This window comes from Tympanuchus pallidicinctus, unplaced genomic scaffold, assembly GCF_026119805.1.
Source record: "Tympanuchus pallidicinctus isolate F22 unplaced genomic scaffold, pur_lepc_1.0 scaffold26, whole genome shotgun sequence".
NCBI classification, from domain to species: domain Eukaryota; kingdom Metazoa; phylum Chordata; class Aves; order Galliformes; family Phasianidae; genus Tympanuchus; species Tympanuchus pallidicinctus.
The window spans coordinates 13394487-13417731 of NW_026294743.1; the positions used below are offsets into that span (position 1 = coordinate 13394487).

Here is a 23245-nt window from a genome sequence, read left to right on the forward strand (position 1 = left end):
GCTGCTTCTATTTATTTTTCAATAAAAAACCAGAAGATGATAATTATCCAGGACTTCTACTAATCTTCCCTTCAAAAGCGTTCTTCACAAAACAAAGCCAATCAACCTTTAAACCTATTCATAGGCAGTCCAACTTACATGTTCTTCCATCTCCTCTTTTCCATCTGCAACACAGTGACTGGCTTTCACCGCCCTGCCTCTCTACTCTAGAAAGGTGTCGATATCACTGATGCACTGTCTCTACACGAATTGCTTACAGCAACTGCTTCCTTCAACCTGTAGCATCTATTAGGCTGAGGACTAAAGGCCTGGAAAGCTGTACAAAGCTCCTAATCCTGAGAATGCTGCTGTGGGACCTGCTGATAAAAGATTTGCACAGCTCTGTTGCTGGTGAGGTAAAATGTGCTTTGACTGCTTTAAACTGAGTAGCTACGGAGGAGCTCACAACCAAAACATTAGTTACATTCTAAAATTCAGGCATCTGAAATGTTTACTATCACTGACAGTGCCTTGGAACAGATGCTAGGAATGTTTGGGATGCTCTGAAACTCCAGAGGCTTCTAGACAACTAATTTGGGTATAGCAAGGTCTAAAACATTTCTTTCAATTAGGAATGCTTCAGGATATAAATATTTTCTTACATCATTTTATTGGTTTGAATTAAGCAACTCAAAGATTCTGTACCAACCTGCAGGCTTCCCCGCATCTTATTTTTTGCCATCTTTCATAAAGCTCACTTGCCAGCTCAGAATCCACATCCCAGGCTGAACGATCCAGAGAGAGACTCCTCTGCCAAAGCAGATTTGCTAAAACGATAACAGGTTTTTCATGTTTTTTCATACTGTTGCTGTTTCTAACAGTTGCTACTGAAAAGCCATTATAGTACCAGCAGTCCTTACACAGAACTCTACAAAAGAAAACCAAACCAGCTTAGTCTGAAAGTACAAAATGTAAGTTACTGCACAGCCCTCGGTGTTTAAAATAACCAATTGAGACTGATGACAAATTGAATAAACCAACTACAGGTTGTTCAGGTCAGTATTTTCAGGCATGTGCATTAGACTTTTCTATTTTAAATGTACGAGTATCCTAAATTATGAAGTAGAATACTCCTAGAAAAGATCTGATTACGTATGTTATTAGAATGCAAAGTAAGAAAGCATTGAATACTTATATCAGCAATATTCTTTTACTCAATTTTATTTTAAAATATCTTTTGCTTTTCCAAAATGTGCCTATGTATCAGTAATTCCTCAAGCCATGTATTTGTCACCTCAAATCTCCTTTTAATCTTTGCCCCTCTTCAAAACCTCATACAAAAAAATTTTAAGAAAGATCACCTTGGAGATACGTTCAGAAGGACACAAACATTTAAATCCTGTGGTACCCAGCTTTTTAGTGAAATTCCTTCTTAAGAAGAAATGAAAAAAATTTAAAATGCACTACTCTGTATGAGCCTTCATCAAATTACACATTCTTCAAGCAGAACCACGTCCATATGTCATCTAACATTGTGCTTCCTAAATGCCAAGTCAGTACTTAAAACACTGCAACACTGGGAGCTATCCTGAGATTCCTCAGTTGCAGAGAGAAAAGCATCATTACTTTGTTTTACAGAACACAGCTTTTGGTATTCTTTTCTAAGGCTGATAATTGGTCTTTTGCAGGAACCTATGAAATTATTGCCATGAGAAGCACAGAGAAGGCATTCAAATTTAACTCTGGCTAAAGGCACGCTATTGGTCGACATGGTTGTTTTGTGTCTGTTTGCTTTTTCAGCACAGAATTTCCAGGATCTGGGTCCAGATGAAACACATTTTCTAAACTCTCCTTGAGCTTAGCTGACAGCTTAATCATTGTATCTGATCACCTCTGAAGGTTGTGACAAGAAGAAAGCAAGGAGCAACACACCTCCATTAAGAACTTACAGGACAGTCTTAAATATTGTTAAATCTAAAACCGTGTTATAACAGGACAATAGTTTAAGTGCTATGGAATTAGAAATCTGAAATACTGCATTGTATACTCACAACAGATTACTCAGAGCCAACTATATGGGTGATAGTCTCAGAAAAGCATATGTTTTTTAAGAATACAGGACTTGTACTAACAATCTCAATATTCTCAACATAAGGCCTGCTACAAAATTACCATTGCACGCTTAGAAAAGTCAATACAAGCCTACCTGAATCAGACTTTCCTAGGTAACACTGAATATCACAATGGGCAATGGCTTCAAAATGAAGGTCTGCCTGCTGGAGAAACAAACCAAAACAACCCACTGACCATATGACAAAAGCAAACAAACCAAAAACAAACAGGAGAAATTTGTTTCCTAGTGCATAATTTGAATGAGACAAGGAAGAGAATTCAGGTTGCCCAGAGAAATGTAATTCCATCACTATTTAATACTGAGGGTTTAACTTTCCAGCTACAGTTTGTTTTTCTTTCAGGACTAACAGGCAAATTTCTGACCAAAGAAGCAGGCTGCTACAGTTTGATCTGCAGCACCTAATGATCATTCAGCACAACTGAATACCATACCTTGGACACAGTTGAAAATATCTGCAGAGGTATTTCAATCACCACTCCCACACTGGTGGCCAAACAAATACTAGAAAGCACATTTGTTACATTGTTTTTCACATCAAGTTTCAAAGAAAATACATTCCAACAGCCTGGAGACAGGGTCAAAGGCTCAGCAAAGTTCAGAATCTAGAAGGAACCAAAAGACACTTGAATTAAAACTGGAACAGTATTTTAGAGCAAGCAGTGCCTTTGTGTTTTTGCTGTTAATACACGTGCCCATCAGTGATTCATACAGCGCGCACACAGGAGTCTCCTTTCTGAATATACAAATGCCCAATTAGATTATAGCATACACTATGTGCTTATTCATAAATCTGTTTTGTCTGGATTGAGTCAAGCCATTGCACGAGTGAATTACTGATTTTGACTTCTAAACTTCAAAGCTCATCTATGTACTCAAGATTTCCACTGCAGCCAATGAAGAAATGCTTAGTCTTATAGAGCACAAACAACAATAATTCTGAGAACAGAGCAGTGGTCTATAATGCATCTGTAGTTGCAACTGAAATTAAAGAACAGTTGCTAACGAACAAAACAAAAGTGACTTGGACAGTGAATAATATCTGCTGAGAGCCTGGGCTTTTCAGGACGTAAGTTACAGGCACAGAGCTACTTTTATTTTTAACCAATTTCAATTAGCATTGAGAACACAGAGTCTTTCAAAAGAATGTACTCCGTATGTCAGAGGACCAAATTCTCAAATCAAGGACAAAGCACTGCATGAAGCTGAAATAAAACCCACCTTTAAGATGTTCTTTGTTTCTCCAGATATGTAGACTTCATTCAGTTCAACGCTGAATTCAAAGTTGTTTGTAAACCATACGGACCAAAATCCTGAAATATTATGGTGTGGTTCAATATGAAACATTGTTGCAGAAGGATCGATATCAAAATACCTGCAAGTAAGTACAGAATAAAAATAAATACAACTGCAATTGTCCCTGAACACAATCATTCCACACAACAGGAAGGTTTTACGGATAAAGCAGTTTCCATTAGAATACCTACATATGTTATAATACAACATCACCCACTGCTTTGTTTATCACAAAGGTAAGCTGGGGTGAAATTGGCAAAAGAGAAGTGAAGAGTTTCCTGATTTTTCTATCACTATTCTGCTTCTGCATTGGAAGAACAAGGACAGTGCAAATATTATCACAGACTCCAAGCAATGCTTATGTGATATAAGCTGTTAAGGCATTTTTTCTAAATGCCTCTTGAAACTATTCCTCTAAAAAATACAAGACTTATTATTTGAAAGTCACAGTTCCATTTTGGCAAATGATACAGCAACAACAGGAAAAAGCATCTTTGCTGTCCTTAGAAATCACTGCATGACAAAGCAAACTAACTTTGTGTCTAAAAGTAGTCTACAATATTTGTGTAATATCAACAAACAGTGACAAACAACAATCCACTCTTAACTTACCCTTCCATCACAGGACAGGAAAGGCAGGCTTGTAGTGCTGTAGTGCCTTCCACTATGCTGTTCCTCTTATCATTAGAGTAAGGCCTTGCATCATCACAGAACGCAGCTGGGTAAAGAACAGACACACAAGAGAAAACACCATCAGCCAGCAGAATAAATGCACATCTGCAATGGTTTTCACACGAGGACTTCAAAGAACACTACAAAGGGGAACATTCACTTGTCACACAGGTGAAAAAAGAAACCAAGTCGTTATGTTCTAATTCTCAGAGGATCAAAACATCAATTTAAGAATTTAAAGTGCCCAACACTTTCAAAAAGCACGCAACAAGGCTGCTAAGAGTAACCTGACCTATCTTAACTATGTGGCACCAGCAGAGCATTCTCATTTATCGTAACACACTGCCTCCTTTCAGCAAAAGCCTTCTGAAAATAAGAAAAACAATCACTTAATGTAGTCCCTTATTTCTCCTTACCTGACTTTATTTGATTAGGAAAAACAAGGGCCCATGTCGTTATGAGAACAGCCTGTTTCAGTAACGCAGTAAGTTTACGTACTGCAGTCTAGTGGTCAGAACAAGAAACAGGCTGTAGTCAGAAATGTCTCTGTTCTAATCTTTGCCCTTCCACAACATGCCTAGTCTCAGGCAAAAGCCTCTTCAATGACCTTGCCAAGAAATGTCATAGAAAATGACCACACAAACACAACAGTCTTTCAGAAAATATATTGGAAACAGAAAATAGCCACCAATAATAAAAGGATGATAAAAAAAAAAAAAAAAAGTCAATAATTATGCTTATTTTAAAATCGGCCAATAATTTCAGTGAATATTTTCTTCCTCTTTTTGAAAACTATATATTGCTTACAGAGTCTTAAATCAGCACAAAAATCAGCATATATACACAGAATGGTGGAAATGATTAGCAAAATGAATTTATGCACCTCAAAAATTTGTTAAGATTTTTCTCAAAGTCTACCTGCTAAAAAAGCCTACAGTTTTTTATAATCAAACCCTACCTCATCATTACTATAAATATATGCATACTGTACCTTTACAAGAAATTGAAGCAACTTTTGTAAAGTTCGTTGATGATGAAGACAGCAGTACTGGCTCAAATTTCACAGGTGTCCTGTTTTTTTGCGACAACTGCCTTATTTCCTGCATGAGAACAAAACACAATGACCCCTGCAGCACTACTACGATTATTATTGTACCTCCAGTGTCAGCTTATCTTCTTGTCACATTTCCAAGCCATTATGTGCAATTTTCTCACAACTTGTAAGTCAGAGCCCTTCGATTTTTATTCAAGTTAATCACACTTATGTCTTTAACACGAAAAATGCATCACCAAACCAAATGTAGATCCTCTAAGATGTCTGCTAGATGCCTGGGCGCGATTTAGAAATATAGAAATATGATATTTGCCACCAACAAGATCAATCTGCCATTTATGCCAGTTGTCCAATTCTCAAATCAAATTTGACACCCTACCATAGAACCACCTGAAGCCTATAATTACCTGTATATGCACACGGTTGTTCCCAGAATGCAAGACGTACACATCCACCATGAAATCACCTGCTCAAAAGAATGAACACTTAGGTCAGCTCACCAGAGATTGAAGCACTCTTGCTGAAGACACTCACATTATAAGCAGTCCTCATTTAAATTTAAAAAGTATTCCATGCAACAGCTGTCCCTGCAAAGCCACATGCAGCACTTAACACTTTTTGGGCTTAAAACAGGAACAGTTCTATCATCTGGCAATTTGCTACCCAGAGCAACAGCAGATGGATATAATCCAGCTTTCACCAGCCAGTAGGTTGGAATGGAAGTATTGGTAACCACCCCTGCCCCTGCTAAAGCTCTGTTCCCAGCCACAGGATGCTGCAAAGACCTGGAGAAGGCCACAAGACAGCACAAGACATAGCTATTTCGCCAGGGTGGTCCTAATTCTTCCATGAAAGGAGGACTGAGTTCTTGCATTTGCTTATACTTAAAGTACATACGTAGACACAGGCTAACACAAAAGGACAATACTGTGCCATTCTCTTGATTTACAGTAAAAAAGTCAGCACTGATGGAAAAAAATTTGGATTTTCCCACTGACATCAAGTCCAAGGGATTATATAACCAAACTCCAATTCAATGAGCATTTATAAATGTGCTGTATTTAATAGAGAATAGCCTTATAAACACATCCCGCTACTTTAACTGTCAGAAGTACTAACAGCAAACACCCTTGACATGACAGATGTGAAAATTCTCTGCCAGCACCAGAATAAACATACATCCACAATTCAACATAAAGTACCAGCATCCCACAAGCAGGGAAAATAGGCTTACAGTGGGTTTCTGGGTATCAGTTCCGTGTAAACATCACATCACAGAATAGGTACAGGGAGAATAGCATATACTGTGATCAGACCCCGATCAGAACTTCTCAAAATACAAAAAGATCATATTCTTTTCACCAGTTTCCACTACTGTGTTAAAAAAATATTATCGTAATCTAGATTCTTAGGCAGTTCTGTCTTCTTCAACCAGAAAGTAGAACTGGCAGAAATGTCTAAGAAGGGCTACCCAAACAGACCTCAAAGCTCTACAAATACTTGAAAACCTTTTATTTATAAGATTTGTTCATCAACACAGCAGAAAGAACTGTGAGGAGCTGACTGTTTTGCTTGTGGAATTTTAGCTTGAAGGAACAAACAACGCACACATCATCCCACTTTCCACAACAGACACTATTCTCAGTAGTGTACAAACCATTCTGCTTTCGTAGGCCTACTATTGTTAATTTAGTTACAGGGAAATTAGAAACAGCTGAAGAAATCAAATAACCACAATATCTTTTCACACTGCTCAAGCAGATGTAAAAGCATGGGGAAAGTATGAATGAAACTGATCAAGTTTAAAGTCTGTACCCTTACAAAGAGGGTTGTGCTTTGAGTAACTCTGCCCTAAGCAAGGGCTGCTAATGCTGTGTTTAGCTAATTTTCTCTTCCTTATCTGCATAAGTCAGACTGTCACTAAAATCGATTCAATTTAGCACATCAGATCATAATACACATAAAATCTACTGTATCACAACTAACAGTCACATTTAGGACTTACCTGAGGTCTTCGTTTTTTCCATTGCTACATAAACTACAAAAAGATTCTCCAGTAAGTATTGTCTTTGCTCCACAAAATCTTGTTGGGCATTTTCCATTCTTACCGTTAAGCTCATTTCTAGCAGCATTGGACCATCGGACATAGAACAGCAACTCTAGAGTGAGACAAGGGGATACAGTGCATGTGGGGGGGGGAAGGAACACAGCCATTCATTATGGTACAGTATCTTGAGAAGTCAATCGAAGACATCATCTAACAGACATGATCTTCAGCACAGAAATGCTGATAAGCAGGAGAAATTAGGACCTATGCTAAAATTCTCAGCAGAAACCGACGACAGTGCAGATGCAGACAGCACAGTGAAAACAGACGAAAAACAACCAGAAAACAACATAAAACCTTGAAAGAATGCAAGTTTATGGACTGTCTTAGTCAGTCTCACCTCAGGGACTGCAAAACAGTTTCCTTTGTTAAATCCTCTGACTTCAATAAAATGTGCCATAAACAGACTGATGCATGTGTCTTAATGGAAGGAAGACAGTTCATGTTCACTGGTCTGTTTATAGTTAATTTTTCCAAATCCTGTGTTTTTTGTCTCCATTTCTCACTGAAGTAATTTTAGAAAAACAAACACATGTACAATTCTTAATAGCAAACTGCCATCTGGCTAGAATACTTCAGATAAATACAAATTGGTTCTTATCCCCTTTTCTAAGCAGCAGCTGCCGTTAAGACAGCTGTGTATGAGTAACTACAAAGACACAGACACCATTTTGCAAAATACTAAAGGCAACAAGCAAAACAAAACCAGACAATGAACAGAGAGCAACATAAATCTGTCCTGCATTGCACCATGGAGCTCACTATGCTCAGGCTCTGTTGCTGTACTGCAAGGAGGAGGTGTAAGAGAAAACCTCGACATGAGGCACGTGAAGTGCTCAAGTGAAAGATAGTAAAATATCTTTAGTTAACCTGAAATCTCACTATGAGGTGTAACATGAGAGAAGACTCTCCAGATGTCAGCTCCCTCCCATAGCATCACAGAAATCCCCAGTGCTTGCAGCAGCTGCCAGATGCACAGAGGAAGCCACAGGTGATGTGTCCTTGGATAGCTGCTATCAGAGTGGGCAGCTGTGTTGTGTGAAATCTCAAACTTCCAAATACATCTCAAACTTAGCCTCATTTACCACACAATGCACAGGTGAAACACAGGAATAAAACAATACAGAATAGTACAGAATCACTGTGATGCATACTGTGCAGAAAAAACAGCTACAGACTCTTGACCTAGTCACACCCCATGAAGGAAAGGTGCTGCAGACCACAGCTCCAGTCTATATATTTGAACAAAACAGCTAGTCAAGCACCAGCATCACTGAAAACTTATGTATTTATTTACTATGTCAACCTTTGAAGACAAAGAGGAAGATGAGATTCTGCTGGCACTGCCTATAGTAGGAAGTCTAGTGCCCTCAGTAATCAGATTGGGAGGGGGCTTTTCTGTGAAGAGCCTGATCCCTCCTCAGCTCTGCCACACATCAAAGCCCCATTTCAAGTACTCTGAGAACACAACTCAGACAATCCATATTTTGGACACTCATTTCATTGCTCTTATGTCAGCATGAATGTGAAATTTGTGCAACTGTTTATTGAGAAAGGAAATTCCACTTCACTTTCATACTCTATCTAAGTAACATGACATGCATTAAAACACCAAGGCAGCTGGGGGTTTTGGAGGGAAGGAGAGGTGTTTTCTTTTACCATCTCCCCTTGTAATGATGACAGCATGATGGGTGTAACGCTTCACTCATAACATGGGGTACAGTTTTACAGAAGCCCAAAGTAACAATTCGCTTTAAACTGAATCATCTGAAATTGCATTGCTGCTAAAACTTCTAAAATTCTGGAAAGTATTCTTCTAAACTTGGCTTAAAATAAGAAAGCTTAAATAGGTAGAACACAATAATAAAACATACCTTAACTTGTTGATATGCATCACTAGGTAAACTGCATTCAAGGTGAACATGTAAGAGGCTGGTATTCATCGTTTCTGCCTGTAAAAAAAAGAAAGTGAAAAGCACCTCAAGCAGGTTGTTTTGAAAAATGCTATATAAATCTGGCTCACATAGCACAATTTACAAAGATAACAAGACTGCCTCTACATATGCATGACACAGCAATGAAAGGATGTTTTTAAAAATGAATATTCTGTACAGTAGATCCAACTCCGATTCACTAGAAAGGAATTAGAAAGATCACAATTATCAAGCCATTATTATATGTGATTATTAAAATATCTGTACAGCATCAATACAAGCAATCCGTACGAACTTTGATAAGACAACAAAATACGCTCAACAGAGCCTTTTTGGCATAATGCAAATGCTTATTTTCCTATTTTCTGTATATTTCCTTTGCTGATTGTACACTGAAATGCAGTTGCTAAGCCAAGAATGTAATGCTGCACTCCCACAGTCTGATACGTAGGCTTTCTGAGCAAATGGACAGACAGAAAGTACATGCTTTACCGTTTTGCTGAATGGGAAAGATAAAGAAAAAAAGGGCATTGAGCGTGCCAGCTTGTAGAACACTCTTAAGCAGCGACAAAGCCAAGCACAGTTCATGGAAACCATTCAGAAATCCGGATTGTCAACTTAATTGCACATACTGCTCAGCCAGTACGCTGATGTCAATTCTAAATAATAATTTAAAAAAAACTATGAGAGTTCTGTCACTGTGAGTAACATAATCACAGCAACTTTGAGACTGACGTGGAACCCCACTCAGTCTCTTTTCATACATAACAACATCTGAATGCGGCATATGAAGATTCAAGTTTCTGAAGGTGTCAGTACAACTTCTTTTGAAGAATTTAAATCACTTGATGCTAAGAAGCAGGACTATGAATAACCAGTTTTATAGTATTCAAAGCCCTGCTTCATTTCTCCATGGGACAGAGCGAAGGGAGCAGGGTGCACCTGAGTATCATTTATACCACAGGGAACAGTTTCAGAGAAGCACAGCCAAAAGGACAGCACATATCGTGCAGCCCTAATTCAAGTGGATTTCATACCAGTGACCCAGGCTCCACACAAGAGGGCGATCCAACCCCTGTTAAGATTGTCAGTAGCACCAAAACACAGGCTCATGCCAGGCTGCATCAACCCCAAGGAGCTGTTTATTTTTGAGAACTCTCTTGTTCTCATCAGTTTTGAAAGCAGGAAAAAAAAACTGACTCTAAAGCATGTACCACTTGGTAACCTCTCACAGCCAAACCTACTAACTGCAGTTCTAATGAGGCAGTCCAACTATACCAAGAGCAACTTCTGGGGTGAGTTTTCTGGTTGAATAAACTTTGTTACTTAAGCTTCCCTTCTCAATGGTCCTTGAGAAAACACTATCATCTCCAAGGCCCTCAATAACGAGGCATTAGCACTTGCTTAATGTAACTGCCCAGCTGCAGACACTTGCATTCCTTATTCTGCCCCAAATAAGCCATCAGGCAAGGCCCTATACAAGATTTTCACAATATTTTCAGAAATATTCTTGCATTAATTGCAAATATTAAACTATGCTCCAAAACAGGCAAGCAGAATAGAGACTATCCAGAAGCCGGATAAACAAAGATGACCTATATGTGCAACCACCATCTGTCAAGTCTTAGCAGTCACCACTTGCTGCTGAATGGCCACGTGGCACACTATGAATTCAGTGTTGGATACAGCTCCTCTTTTGACTCAACCAGAGCACACATTATGAATCCCCAAGATGTAACTTTGTTAGCAATAAGAGAAAGAGGGTGAAATTCAACAGCAGAAAAGGCAACTTTGTCATTCTTTTCCATTTTAGACCTGGGTAAGAACATGGGAAAATGACAGAAGTACCCTTTCAGTTTTGAGGACAATTAATCAGTACAAACTCAATGCAGCATGGAAGCTCATCGTCCCCAAAAAGCAGACACAAACCTGCCACACACCACTGCAGAAGTTACAAGTTCACCTACAATCTGCAGGGACACATCATGCTTACAGCAGATAGGCTCTGAAGAATCAAAAAAGAAAAGCTTCACCCATATCCTTACGCACAATTCTGGCCACTCACCTTCAAAAGGAGTTGCTACAAATTGGAAAAGCTGCAGAAAAGGGTGGCCAGCTTGGCTAAGAAATGATCAGCACATCACAGGGAAGGATGCCAGAGCATGGATTGCTCAGCTTGGCAAAGGAAAAGTTGAAAGATGTGATGCTGCCTAAAAAAAAAACCTCTGGATTTAAGTGCCAGAAGCAGGAGGAATTATCAAAATCAAATGTGCATCACAACAAACAAATACAAATTGGCTACAAAGAAATTCAGACCAGACATTAGAGGAGTGCGAAAAGGTGCAGACAGGAAGAGAGATGCACCAATACAGCCCTCACTGAGCCTTCTCACAGGTCGCCAAGTGGCATCAGTAGGCATAAGAGGCAAGGGTATCTTTAGCATACCCAAATGAAGCTTATGCTATCCTGAACATGTACGCATAAGTAACATTAGCAGTGTATTTTACTCAGATAAAAGAGAACAGAGGTAAGCAAGCATGCAGTTCTGTAGGTATGACTGATTTGCCTTAAATGTTTTTTTCACTCAGATCTCCATGGTTTAGTATTCATGTATCCTTAAGTTTGCATGTCCATATTCACTCAAATCTCACAGGCCTCTTCCCCACACAACTTGCAAGCCTAAAAGAGCTGGACAAAAAGGAATCATACCAGCTTTTATGGGATCCCAATCAGGAATAATAAACTAAAAAGGGCACTTCTAGATCAGACAGCTATCTGTAGAGAAATCTTTTCCACAAATGGGACTCAAACTCAAGCCACAAGTTTCTTTTCAGGATTTAGATCTTGCCTACCACCTTCAACAGATGTGCCTACGCCACTTCAACAGATGTGCCTGCGCCACTGAAGTATTTCTCTCCAGACTGGCAGCATTCACTGAACTGAAGAATAATTCTCCAATTATAGCCGGGCAGGAAAATTATACCCAGAGCTAGGAGAACCAAGTCAATGCTCTCTTGCATCTTGTGTACTAGGACAAGATTGGTGCCAGGTGGTGCTGCCAAGCATGATCTCAAGCTTGTACTCTAGAGAAATAAAGCAGAGGAAAATGCTCCTCACTATTACAATAATGCAAATGTCAAATGCTCCCGAAAACTTTTCTACTCAGTCATTTAACAGGAAAAAAGAAAAAAGAACTGAGGTGAGAATTTTTCTCAGGAAAAACAAACAGAAGATACCGTGAAGGCAATCAAGATAGATTATATTTAGATACAAGATTATATTCTGTTATATGCTAAAATATTCAAAACACTCTCTTTTTTCTTAAACAAAATTAAATCCCTATGTAATACAAAAGTTTTTATTCATAAAAAACTTGAAGGAAATCAGAATCATAAATTTTTCAAGTTAGTTACTCACTTGAACGTCTATATAGCCTGGAGGACTACAAAAATAGAACCACAGAATCATTATGGCTGGAAAAGCCCTCTAAGATCATCTAATCAAACTGTCCAGCCTGGAACTGCACCTAAATCTCAGGAACTGTTAAAGCTTCTCTTCCAATTTAAGTAGTTATGCCTCCTAAATCCATCTTATTTTATTCCTCACAGTTCCATGTTCCAGCCAAGCCAAGCACTGATGTCTTCAGCAGTAACAGAAGTAGGAGGGGATACTCCAGCTGGAATCTTGTTCTCATCAGAATGCAGTATGCTATGATTTCTAATTAAGTGATAACTCATGCATATCACAGCTGTGAACCAGCCTGGGAAACGGGTCTGAAGCAAAAATTGAAAAGTTAAAAAAAAAAAAAAAAAATTGCTCAGCTTCTCTCTCCCCAGTCATGTAATAACATAATGAATTTTGTTTTCTTTTAAAACAGATCGATTCTCCTCTTTGATTTAGAGAAGGGCAACATAAGTAGTTTTATCAGCACAACTGAGAGCACAACACACCACAGAAACACACAGAAGTAGAAACAGTCTAAAGGCCAAAAGATGTTTCTCTCAATAAAACCAGAAACACCAGCTCACCGTAAAACTACTTATCTATCTCATTTCCTCTCTCCCACAGTCACTTAGATTTCTGTTAAAATTCCCTGTACCCCAACAACCTGAAAACAAAATTCTTTCATGTCCGAGTAGGTTTCACTTCTGCTTGAAATGTATTACTGTACCAGTGTTCGTGACACCTGGATGCTCTGAATGTGTGGAAGCAGTAAGTAGGCATTTGCTAGCTGTATTCTAGGCTCTTCCAGAGATGTCAGAGTTCCCACTCCAAAAACCTGTTATTAAAATAGAAATGAGTCATTATGTCAACATTAACTATTTCAGTTATCACAGCAATACACAGTTCTATTTTGCTTCTATTTTGCTACTAAGGATCTCAGGAAGTATTACATTCTTTTAAAAGACAACATATATGATTTCAAAAGTTCCACTGTGCAAAGTAATTATATGCATAAGAAGCACAGCAGCATCTTCACTCACCTGCACCCAAAAGAAAAATGCTCACCTGCACAGCATCAGGTTATCTTAGAAAGAGAGCTGTTAAACACTTCCTTTTCTTCATTATAATAGAAACACCCAAAATATGGCAATTCTATATTGCATCCAAGTTGGCTAAGCTAGTACCAGACACTTCTATCATTTTTACTGTTGGTGTTTTTTTTTTGTTTTGTTTTGTTTTTAAGCCATGAGTGAATGGAGGCATCACCTTCCAAATTTTCTTCACAAATGATGATGTAAAACAAAACTGCTTTTCAAAACTGCACATAATATTTACACATCATGGGAGTCTAAAATGGAGAGAAAGCAAACAACAGCATCCACAGTTTTACGGTAATCACTGGGCCATGCAGGAATTTCTGAAAAACTCGGTTCCAAGCCCAAGGGCATTCTGAATTCAATGGCTTTGTCTTCAAAACTAAGTAAAATACTGATTGATCATTTTGTTTTTAGAAGTCTGCAATATTCAGAGAAGTGCAAGATTTGCAAGTTGATATTTTTTATTACTTTTTTTTTTTTTTTTTTTTTTACTGCATTCATATTCCACTCTGTCAAGATTAGTTTATGACAGTGAGATATAAGATTACCTCAGGTTGCTTTGTTTTCCCCTCCTATGAAAAATCCTTTAAGGTTTTTCACTTACTTCTATGCAAAGAAATCTTTTTTAAATTGAAAAAAAAAAAAAAAAAGAAAAAAACAAGTAAACACCAATGTTTTTAATCAAAAGGACAATACAGTGTTCACTGAAGACCTATGACAGCTATGGATAGAAAACAACACAGAGGAAACATTTTTGGGATGTTTCCTTTTTTGATGGAGACATTGATATAATGCTACTTTCTCTCCACTTAGGCAATTTCTTCATACACACTTCACACACAAACGTGTTAGCAATATCAAACATTTCAAGCCTTTCGAGCTCTCAAGGGTGCTATACCTTGTATAAGCACTACAGTTAGATCCAGTTTTAACACTCTTAAACCTAACACAAGCTGAAATCATGGACAGTTACTTCTGCTTGTTACATTCCTTACACATGGCTAGTGAAATGGTCTGCCAATAACAGCATGCTATTGATTTTAGCAGCAGTCCAACTCCAGAAAATCAGTTTCTTCTGACACTGACAACTGCTTCCCCACCACTTGTTCACAAAAAGCTGTGACTGAGCTGGCTAGGTAACAAAAACAAGGGGTTAGGGGTGAATGCAAAGAAGATAGATGCAAAAAAGAAAAGGGCCATAATACAAAGATCCCCCAACATTTGGCATCACCCTTAGTATGTGCTAAGCCAATGGCAATATTCATATTCCAAAATCCGTACTTCAGTGAACTTCTCTCTGCTTCCTTATAAGGAGCTTTGTTTTCTAATTCACTATGAGAGTGGAATAACAAGAATGGTTGATGAAAGTTGGCATTGTTTTTAAGTCATCGGACTTGAATTCAGACTTTTTATTTTACTTACTTTTTATTTCATTTAAATAAATGAAAGTAAAAAAAAAATTTGGAATGTATAATATCCCTTATAAAAATCTTAACACCTAGTAACTTTATACTTCTCTGGTTAATCAGGTAGCAAACAGCTTCCATTCAGAACTCACTACTTCCATTTTCACATTATAATGCCCTTAAGCTTTCACCTCACGTTGCATCTCCAGCGTATTTACATAAAAACCTGCATACACATAAAAAAATCTGCAAACAAAAAAAGCTGAAGATCACCTGAGACACTTCTTAAATGCCCTGGTGGTTTTTTTTTTCCACCGTGATAAATACAAATTCCAGAACAGTTCATTCAGGACTGCAATATTATGACAGAGCCGAGTAGCAGTGACAGGACCCTAACACTCGAAGTACACACAAACAAATACAAATATACCTACTACCACAGGTAGCCCCACTAGCAGTTGTGATTTGAAATGCATACTTGTACAAGGAATCATGAGATCAGCAAGATCTGATAAAAGGGATGAACTGTAAACAGTATTTCACTTGACCGGTATCAGGAATTCAACACACATTTGAAGTTGGCTTTTTTTGTTGAACGTATGAATACAACTTTTAAAAACACAAATTCAAAACTCAAGTGAAAAATAAGCGAAGTTACCTGATATGAAAGTACTCCATGAGATGAGGTATTTATAAATAACGAGCTTTCAATATTGCCTTCTTCTGTTGGCAGAAAAAGCACTCTGAATGAAGTTTTTCCCATAGCTGGAATCACCTACAGAGACCACAAAGAAGGCAGCTTGCTCAGTGCAGTTCGTTAGAACACCCACTACTCACCCACAGACATTCCCACACACACAGCTGTATCTGTAGGTCCCAACCTCAGCACTAAAGTTTCACCTGCCCATATCTCTCAACTCTATCAATACAACAATGAACACCAATACCACCCACATACTTGTGGATGACTGCATAATGCTGCATGTAACAGAATGAGACTTGAAGTCAATCTAATGCTGAACGCCTATTTTCTTTCTGGATTACTGTAAAACACATTTTCTACTGTAAGTTTTGAATGTCTTCTCCCTCACCAGTCTCAGTAAAAATGAGCAGAAAAGTGCTAGCAAAGCCAGAAAAAAATTGGAGGTCCTAGGAAAAAAAAAAAAAAAAAAAAGGCACAAAAAGAAAACGTAATTAAAAGTTCAGGCCCAAGGAAGCATGAAGGCTGGCCATTACGTATTTTCTAAAAGTACACCAACACTCACCCGGCTATGTACAGGAGACACATGAAACTGCCTAGAAGCTGTAAACACTGAATTCACTACAACTTCCCTATCTCTACTAGGATTGTAGGCATGCAGCATTTTAGCTCTTGGCAATCCCAGTAATCTAAAAAGGGAGAAAAGAGAAGGCAGTTATTCACATTTTTAAGTTTAGAACATGCACAAAAGGCATCCAAACAAATCACAGTGAAACATGTTGATATGAAACAATTTTCTAGTCGCAACTATTTTTTGAAAACAAGCAAATTCCATCCTCTAACACACAAAGACCAGTAGCTAACACTAGGATGCAACTGGTGCACCCAGCCAAAGTTAATCATCAACTCAAAATACAGAGTTTTTTTGTTTGTTTGTTTGTTTGATTTTGAGGGGGAGGGAAGGGAAGAAAAAATCCAACCCAACTATTAATAGACAAAAATCTTTTATTTAAGCAAAAAATACAAATCAACCAGTCATCTTCTGTCAGTTAAAACAAAGATATCTTAAGGCTAGTGTGTGAGTTAATATATCCTAAAAACAACTTACACACACACACACACAGCACATTCTCTGGAAAATTCCTTTCACAAGGGGACCCTGCTTTTTTTTTGTTTGTTTGTTTATTGATGGAATACCAATTGTCATTTAAGAAACTCTTAAAACTTTTTTCTAAAAGAGAGCTAAGAAACCATTATATTTTCCACCAGAATGTTTAGCCTGAGGTTTTCTGATTTTATTTTTGAAAGTCAAAGGAAGCAACAAACTCTCCCACCTTTAGAACGAGAACTTATCAAGAAATGAACAATGGAATGGGGAAGAAATCAGAACCATCTTGCGGAATCACCTGAGAAGGCTGTTCTGTATCTACCCAGCATGTGTTACGGCTTCCTGCTCCCTTTTCCTGCTTTCTATAACCACATTGATTTTTCATTATAAAGTATAGCAAGGTGCAAAACATAATTCCAACTCCATGGCAATTGCTTACTATCCCTCTTTTCTTCTTTTTTTTCTTCAGAGAATGGAATGATCTTCACTGATGGCCTCAACCTAAAGGTAGCCCAGCAAAGCTGTTCCTCCCCATTTAATTGAAATAACAGTAGTGGAAGATACTCACTGCATTCCAAAATGCAGAACTGAAGGGTGAAAGTGTAGGGCCTTCCCATTTGGAGGCATTTTTGCTGAGAAACTGAAAAAAGGAGACAAGAAGCTACAATTAGTATTTAGAGGTCACAACACTACTCACAGCAGAGAAAGAAGATATGTTACTGGCGATGCTAAACACTATTTCCAAATCTTTTCATACATTCCTCTCCCTGACATGAGAGCAACCTTTTAAAAAGGTAAAACAGCACATACTGGAAAGCCCATACTAATATAAGCTGAGCTTGATACACATTTCACTCCAGAGGCACTGCTGGCTCAAACAGCCTCCCTTTCTTGCATTTCTTCAGTCACGGTGAGGCACCTGTATTTGAGCCTGGGCAGCGAACTACAGAGGAGAATCCATATAAAAGAGTCCTGAGAAATGAAAACTGTATCAGCATGGAACAGACCCATGGTTTAATCAGAGAAGCACTTGTACCAGTAGAGCAGAGACATGCATGTAGAAAAGCAAACAGCAGCTTGTGAAAATCCAATACCAAAAGAAGACCTTTCCTAACTGGCTTTAATACAAAATCCAACTCATTTCTTATATGCAGAAGAGAGTAAGAAATACGTGGAAACATGCATGTCATCATCATCTTTTCTTTTCCCTTGGAAAATCTACAGTGAAGTTTGTCAATTCTAGCACCTTTTCACCTTATTTCAATACGAGCTGATGCTCGGTAATGCAGACAGAAGTCCTAGCATATCTTCACTTTCTCACCAAGCGGTGAACAGGCCCAGCCCTGCTCATTACAGCTACGTACCCAGTTTTGTGCTGTTAAAAACTTCCCTAGAAAATCCATAAAGATCCACAGAATCTTTATGGATCCTAACCAGAGCCAGCTTTATCATTACTGAGTGATGCTAATCAGCAACCCAGCAAGGATAAGCGTGAGGTAGGAGAGAAGGGCTGTGGTACCATTAGTCATCCAGGTGCTCTGCATAACAAGCAGTAGTACAGTTAATTGGTCCCCAGATTAAAAATGCTTCTGTAATACTGCACCTTTTATCTATTAAAGTACTCACATAATTCTGTTGTATTCCAAACCAATAGAGCCATCATAATTCATTACCCGTCAGGAAAAAATCTGGTTTATTACTCCTAAGATCATCATTCTCCTAATAACGTTTCTCCCAAGAGGGAGCAAACTCCCTTGCTGTTGAAGCAGTAGGAATGTTATATATACCCAGGTGATACTTCTGGAGTGTTGCTGAAAATAACAAAGGATCAGATGATGCAGAACCCCAAAACCTAGGTGAAAGGTCAAGTCTCTTCCCGGACACCCTGTTTGTGCCCTAGCCAGTGCCTGCACCACGTCCAGAGATACCACAGCACCACAGTGCCTCCCACTCTCCCCCAGAAATCAGCTTCAGGGACATGCCTAGCACAAAAGTCAGAGTGCTTCTGTTGCAAGCAGACAAACCAAAATCGCTTCTACAGCAAAAGCCCAAAATGTCAGAGGTAAAACGTATTTCTTAAAAATGAAAATCGAAGGACTCTTAATATGCACAAACATAAACAACAAAATAAAAGTTAAGCTACGTGGTTTATGTACTATGGTACCATCTTGAACCCTATCACCACCTCTCATGTTTCTCATATCCCACGGGTATTGCTGTAGTATCTCTTCCCACTTAGAACCCCTCCAAGAAGTAGGTCAAGAAGCCAAGCGTTCTCTAACTTACTAATCTGTCTCCTTCGAAATTCCTGCAGCACCAGCTCTCCTCCTTACTTCCTCACCCTATAATAGGCACCCAGTGCAGCAGGGATACAGGAAGCCACATCCCACTGAACTAGGGATATCCTAGTTTGTAAAAAGCACTGAATTGCGGTTCGGACAGCTGTAACAGCCACTCCTTCCCTGATCAGAGAACAAGAGAAGCCCTGTGACAGCAGCAGCAGCACCTCAGGACTCACACCCCATTTGTTCTGGAAATGGCAGCCTGGACCTAGAAGGGCTGTGCTCAAGCCTCAGTGGAAGCTGGGAGCACGCTGGGCCCAGTCTTACTACAGCACACACTGCTGATACAGAGCTGCTGAGCACCTCTGCCCACAGAACCCCACAGCCCAGGGGATGGGACGGCAGCTGCTTCTGCCCTGCATCCTGAGAGGCTTCTATGTGCCCCAGCTGGCCCCAAAAGCAGAGCAGCTATTCCTCCAGCTGCTCACAGTCCAGCCTGGCAGCCGGCTCCCAGCACCTGCAGTGCCCATCAGCACCCAGGAAGCAGTGCCAGAAAATAACTGGAGAGCCGTGCGCACTAAACAGCACAGCCTACACAAGGAAAAACCTACTGCTTTTGAAGGTTTGATTTTCTTTTGACATGACGTTGGGATGGAATAGGGGAAAAGGGCAGGCGGCCATTCTACCTATCACATCCAAACCTTCTGCTATAAAGAGAAAGGGGCTGGTCCATCAACACCAGAAGCACAACTCTGCTACCACATCTCTCCAAATGAGCTGGAGTCTGGCAGGACGCTCTCATGCACCAACCCCAACCAACCGAGGCTGCCAACCAGATCTCAGCAGTGCATCTGACACAGAAGAATGTTTCAAAGACAGATATATTAAGAGGCTTAAAAACTGAAGTCACTTGTAAAACAGAACACTTACTTTAAAATAAACAAACAAACAAACCTAATCTCACAAATGGATTCACTTCAAATTATGCCAAAAAACCTGTTGGCTGCAGAGGGGAAAGGAACGCCTGACAGCTACCTTCACAATGACTGTTTAACAAGTTGTAAGACCTTAGGGCATCCCATTCCCTCTGCTAAGAATTCCTGTAGGCGTTCACATGTGGGGAACAGGACAGAGGGACACAGAACTGCTGGTGTTTTGTAAGGTTTGGGGGACATGTTGTTCTGTTGATGGGACTAGCCCAGGGCTTCCAACACAGCGATGCTAATCACACATGTGCATGAAGTGCTGCTAGATAGCAGCTGAAAGTGTTTTGACCTTCCTTCTTTAAGTTTTGTTATTCTTTGCTACTACTAGAGAAGATCAGTAGACAACCAGATCAGCACAACTTATTTATTAAATACTTGCAGTCCCCAAAATGAGGGTTTATATGTAATACATACTACTCACAAACATTTCCTCCAAATAAGCAAACAGGTTTTCTACCCATCCTTCACCCATATTGAACAGAAAAGGAAATTTTGTTCCAGTGAGGTATTATTTATACTTCACTGAACACAAGAAAAGTGTTCCCATAAAACTGCAAACAGGAGACCAAGTCTACTCTGAAGAAATTGTCTTCTTTTAGAAAACGTCAGAAGAGTCAATCCATCTTATATATGTGTATACACACACACATACATGCAAATATACATAGACATATATGAACCCCCAGCAACCTGCAGGACAAATGGCAGCTGAGCTGAAGTTCAGAGCTCACTGCAAGGATTTTTTCTCCCATCAATTCCTCTAAACCTTCCTGTTATCCTTCTTTCTTTAGCTGATAACTTCAGATTCTACAATTAGGATGCCTGTTATCTGATAATTCATACAGCAACACCTGTAGTTGGGAAAAACATCATTTGTGAAAAGTAGCCCTTCCTACCCTCTCTCATGCCCTTTGTTGACCACAGATAGAGAAAAAACAAAGAGGGCATTTAATTGTGCTTTTTTATCCATGCTTTTGTGGGAAGCAGCAGACAAAAGGGTCAGGATTCCTTAACATGCAAGAGGTTCTCTTCAAGTGATGCTGATAGACAGTGTAATGGTTGTTGGCTTCTTTTGTTGGTTTTTTGTTTGTTTGCTTCCATTATATTCACAGAATTGTAATCTGACTTTTTACGTTTGGCATTTTGGCACTTCATATGCTCAGTGTATGAATTCTACAACCCACAGGGATGAGGCTCTGAGATACAAAAGCATGTATACTGTAGAGGAAAGTACAATTCATATATGTAAACTGAAACAGAGAAACAAAACTTAAAAAAACATTTATGGATCGATTTCAGATTCATCCCCCAGACTACTCCTGATAAACAAAAAGCACACGAAGGAGATGGACACATTAACAGAACCCAGGTATTGTCAGCACTGTTGAATATTGCTAACACGAAAACTATTCTGATGTATGGATTTATTAATTAAGGAGAAATTAACGCAGATATGGTAACAGATCCCAGCAGCAGCTGAACTAAAGTCTTCTGCAAACCAGGAGCAAAGCTCTGTTTATCAGGTCACCTAGTCACAGAATCATAGAATAGCAGGGGGTGAAAGGGACCTCAAGAGATCATCAAGTCCAACCCACCTGCCAAAGCAGGCTCCCTAGACCAAGTTGCACAAGGTAGGCATCCAGATGAGGCTCTCTACAGAAGGAGACTCCACAACATCTTTGGGCAACCCATTCCAGTGCTCTGCCATCCATACCATTAAAAAGTTCTTCTGCATGTTAGTATGGAACTTCCTGTGTTTAAGTTTTAGGCCATTATTCCTTGTCCTATTGCTATGCACCACTGAGAAGAGCCTGGTTTCACCCATTTGCCTCCCACCTCCTCTTAGACATTTATGAACACTGATCAGATCCCCCTTCAGTCTTCTCTTCCCCAGTTGTACAGACCTAGGTTACCCAGCACCCCACAAGCCACGGGTGATTTATTAAAAATTTAAAAACAGTTCAGCAGATAAAAGAAGAAAAATAAGGGTTTCAAGCACTGAAAACTTAGAAGGCAAAAAGCCTCTGCTATTCTTAGTGCTGCACTGTTCAGGGAAGAGGGGAAGGACTGACTCACTGCCTCTCTCCATATGCCTGGGGACAGGCGATTCATCACCAGGATTCCTTCATAGGCTTTGTGAGAGTGCACCACTGCCTGTGGGAAAAGAGTGCTGCTTTACAGACACCCCAGCACAGATGCCAACACAGCATTACCACTGTAAAACTGCTCTGCCTGCATGCCTGCTATCTTGCATCTTTTGGCTAAAAATAGGCAAGGAGAGCTAATCACTGATAAATCAGTGGACAAGACAATTTCTCTCCAAAACTAAACCCTGTGATTTATGGTGGGAGTCATGACTTCAGGGGGCAGCTGGCTCAAGCAACCTTTTTTTTTTTTCCTCCAGCCAGCTGAGTGAAGCCAAGCTCCTCGTCTCCAGGCTTCCACAACCAGCCATAGCTCTACCAGGCAACTTTTGCTCACCTCACCACCTAGTCCTTTCCTATATAACTCTGCAAGAAGGTTTATATAAGAACTATTGAGAGTAGCCATCCAGGCCAGCAGTGCTTTATTTTCACTTAGTACAAAACCGTAACTGCATTAAATTTGTAATCGTCAGGAAAGTGCTCACAACAGGATGTAAATATTAGAACACAGATTTACTTTTTTTTTTCTCCTCACACCTAGATAGACTCCTTGAAAAACACCCAAAGACAACAAATGCAGTGTGATAAAAATTACCATAAGAGCCCTGAAGAACTCCAGAAGAGTTAGATGCAAGATGCTGTAATAGATATCTTGATGAAAAGAAAATGTTCTCTTCTCCAGATGCCTGCGTGGTTTATATTTGAGCAGCAGCACAATAAAGCATGTTTAACAACAGAATGAAATTACTCCCTCCCGTAAATCAATCCTCAATTTCTGAAACAACTGAAATCTGTACTACATTAAGAAATGAATTCACAATGACTTTGGTTTATTTGAAATTGTTTTCTGAAACATCTTCTTTCAAAATCCCTCAGCCACCCAGATTTCAAGCAACAACCAAAGC

At 39.3% G+C, this 23245-nt stretch overlaps 1 protein-coding gene across 11 annotated transcripts in view; it reads right to left on the minus strand.

Moving 5' to 3' along the window:
* TMEM131L (transmembrane 131 like) overlaps positions 1 to 23245 on the minus strand; it is a 67086-nt gene that overhangs the window by 21707 nt on the left and 22134 nt on the right. For 6 of the 11 annotated variants that reach the window (XR_008208393.1, XR_008208394.1, XM_052690113.1 and 3 more), the window contains exons 4-16: positions 17497 to 17568; positions 16386 to 16509; positions 15779 to 15895; positions 13345 to 13452; positions 9114 to 9191; positions 7138 to 7291; positions 5540 to 5598; positions 5070 to 5178; positions 4019 to 4124; positions 3332 to 3485; positions 2545 to 2715; positions 2186 to 2255; positions 689 to 806 (exon numbers count right to left, since the gene is read on the minus strand). Coding sequence is in view for 9 of the 11 variants with exons in the window: in XM_052690113.1 (XP_052546073.1) it covers positions 689 to 806; positions 2186 to 2255; positions 2545 to 2715; positions 3332 to 3485; positions 4019 to 4124; positions 5070 to 5178; positions 5540 to 5598; positions 7138 to 7291; positions 9114 to 9191; positions 13345 to 13452; positions 15779 to 15895; positions 16386 to 16509; positions 17497 to 17568 (1440 nt within the window). In the remaining 2 variants the exon portion in view is untranslated. The other 5 variants (XM_052690107.1, XM_052690108.1, XM_052690111.1 and 2 more) reach the window with 5 other exon arrangements.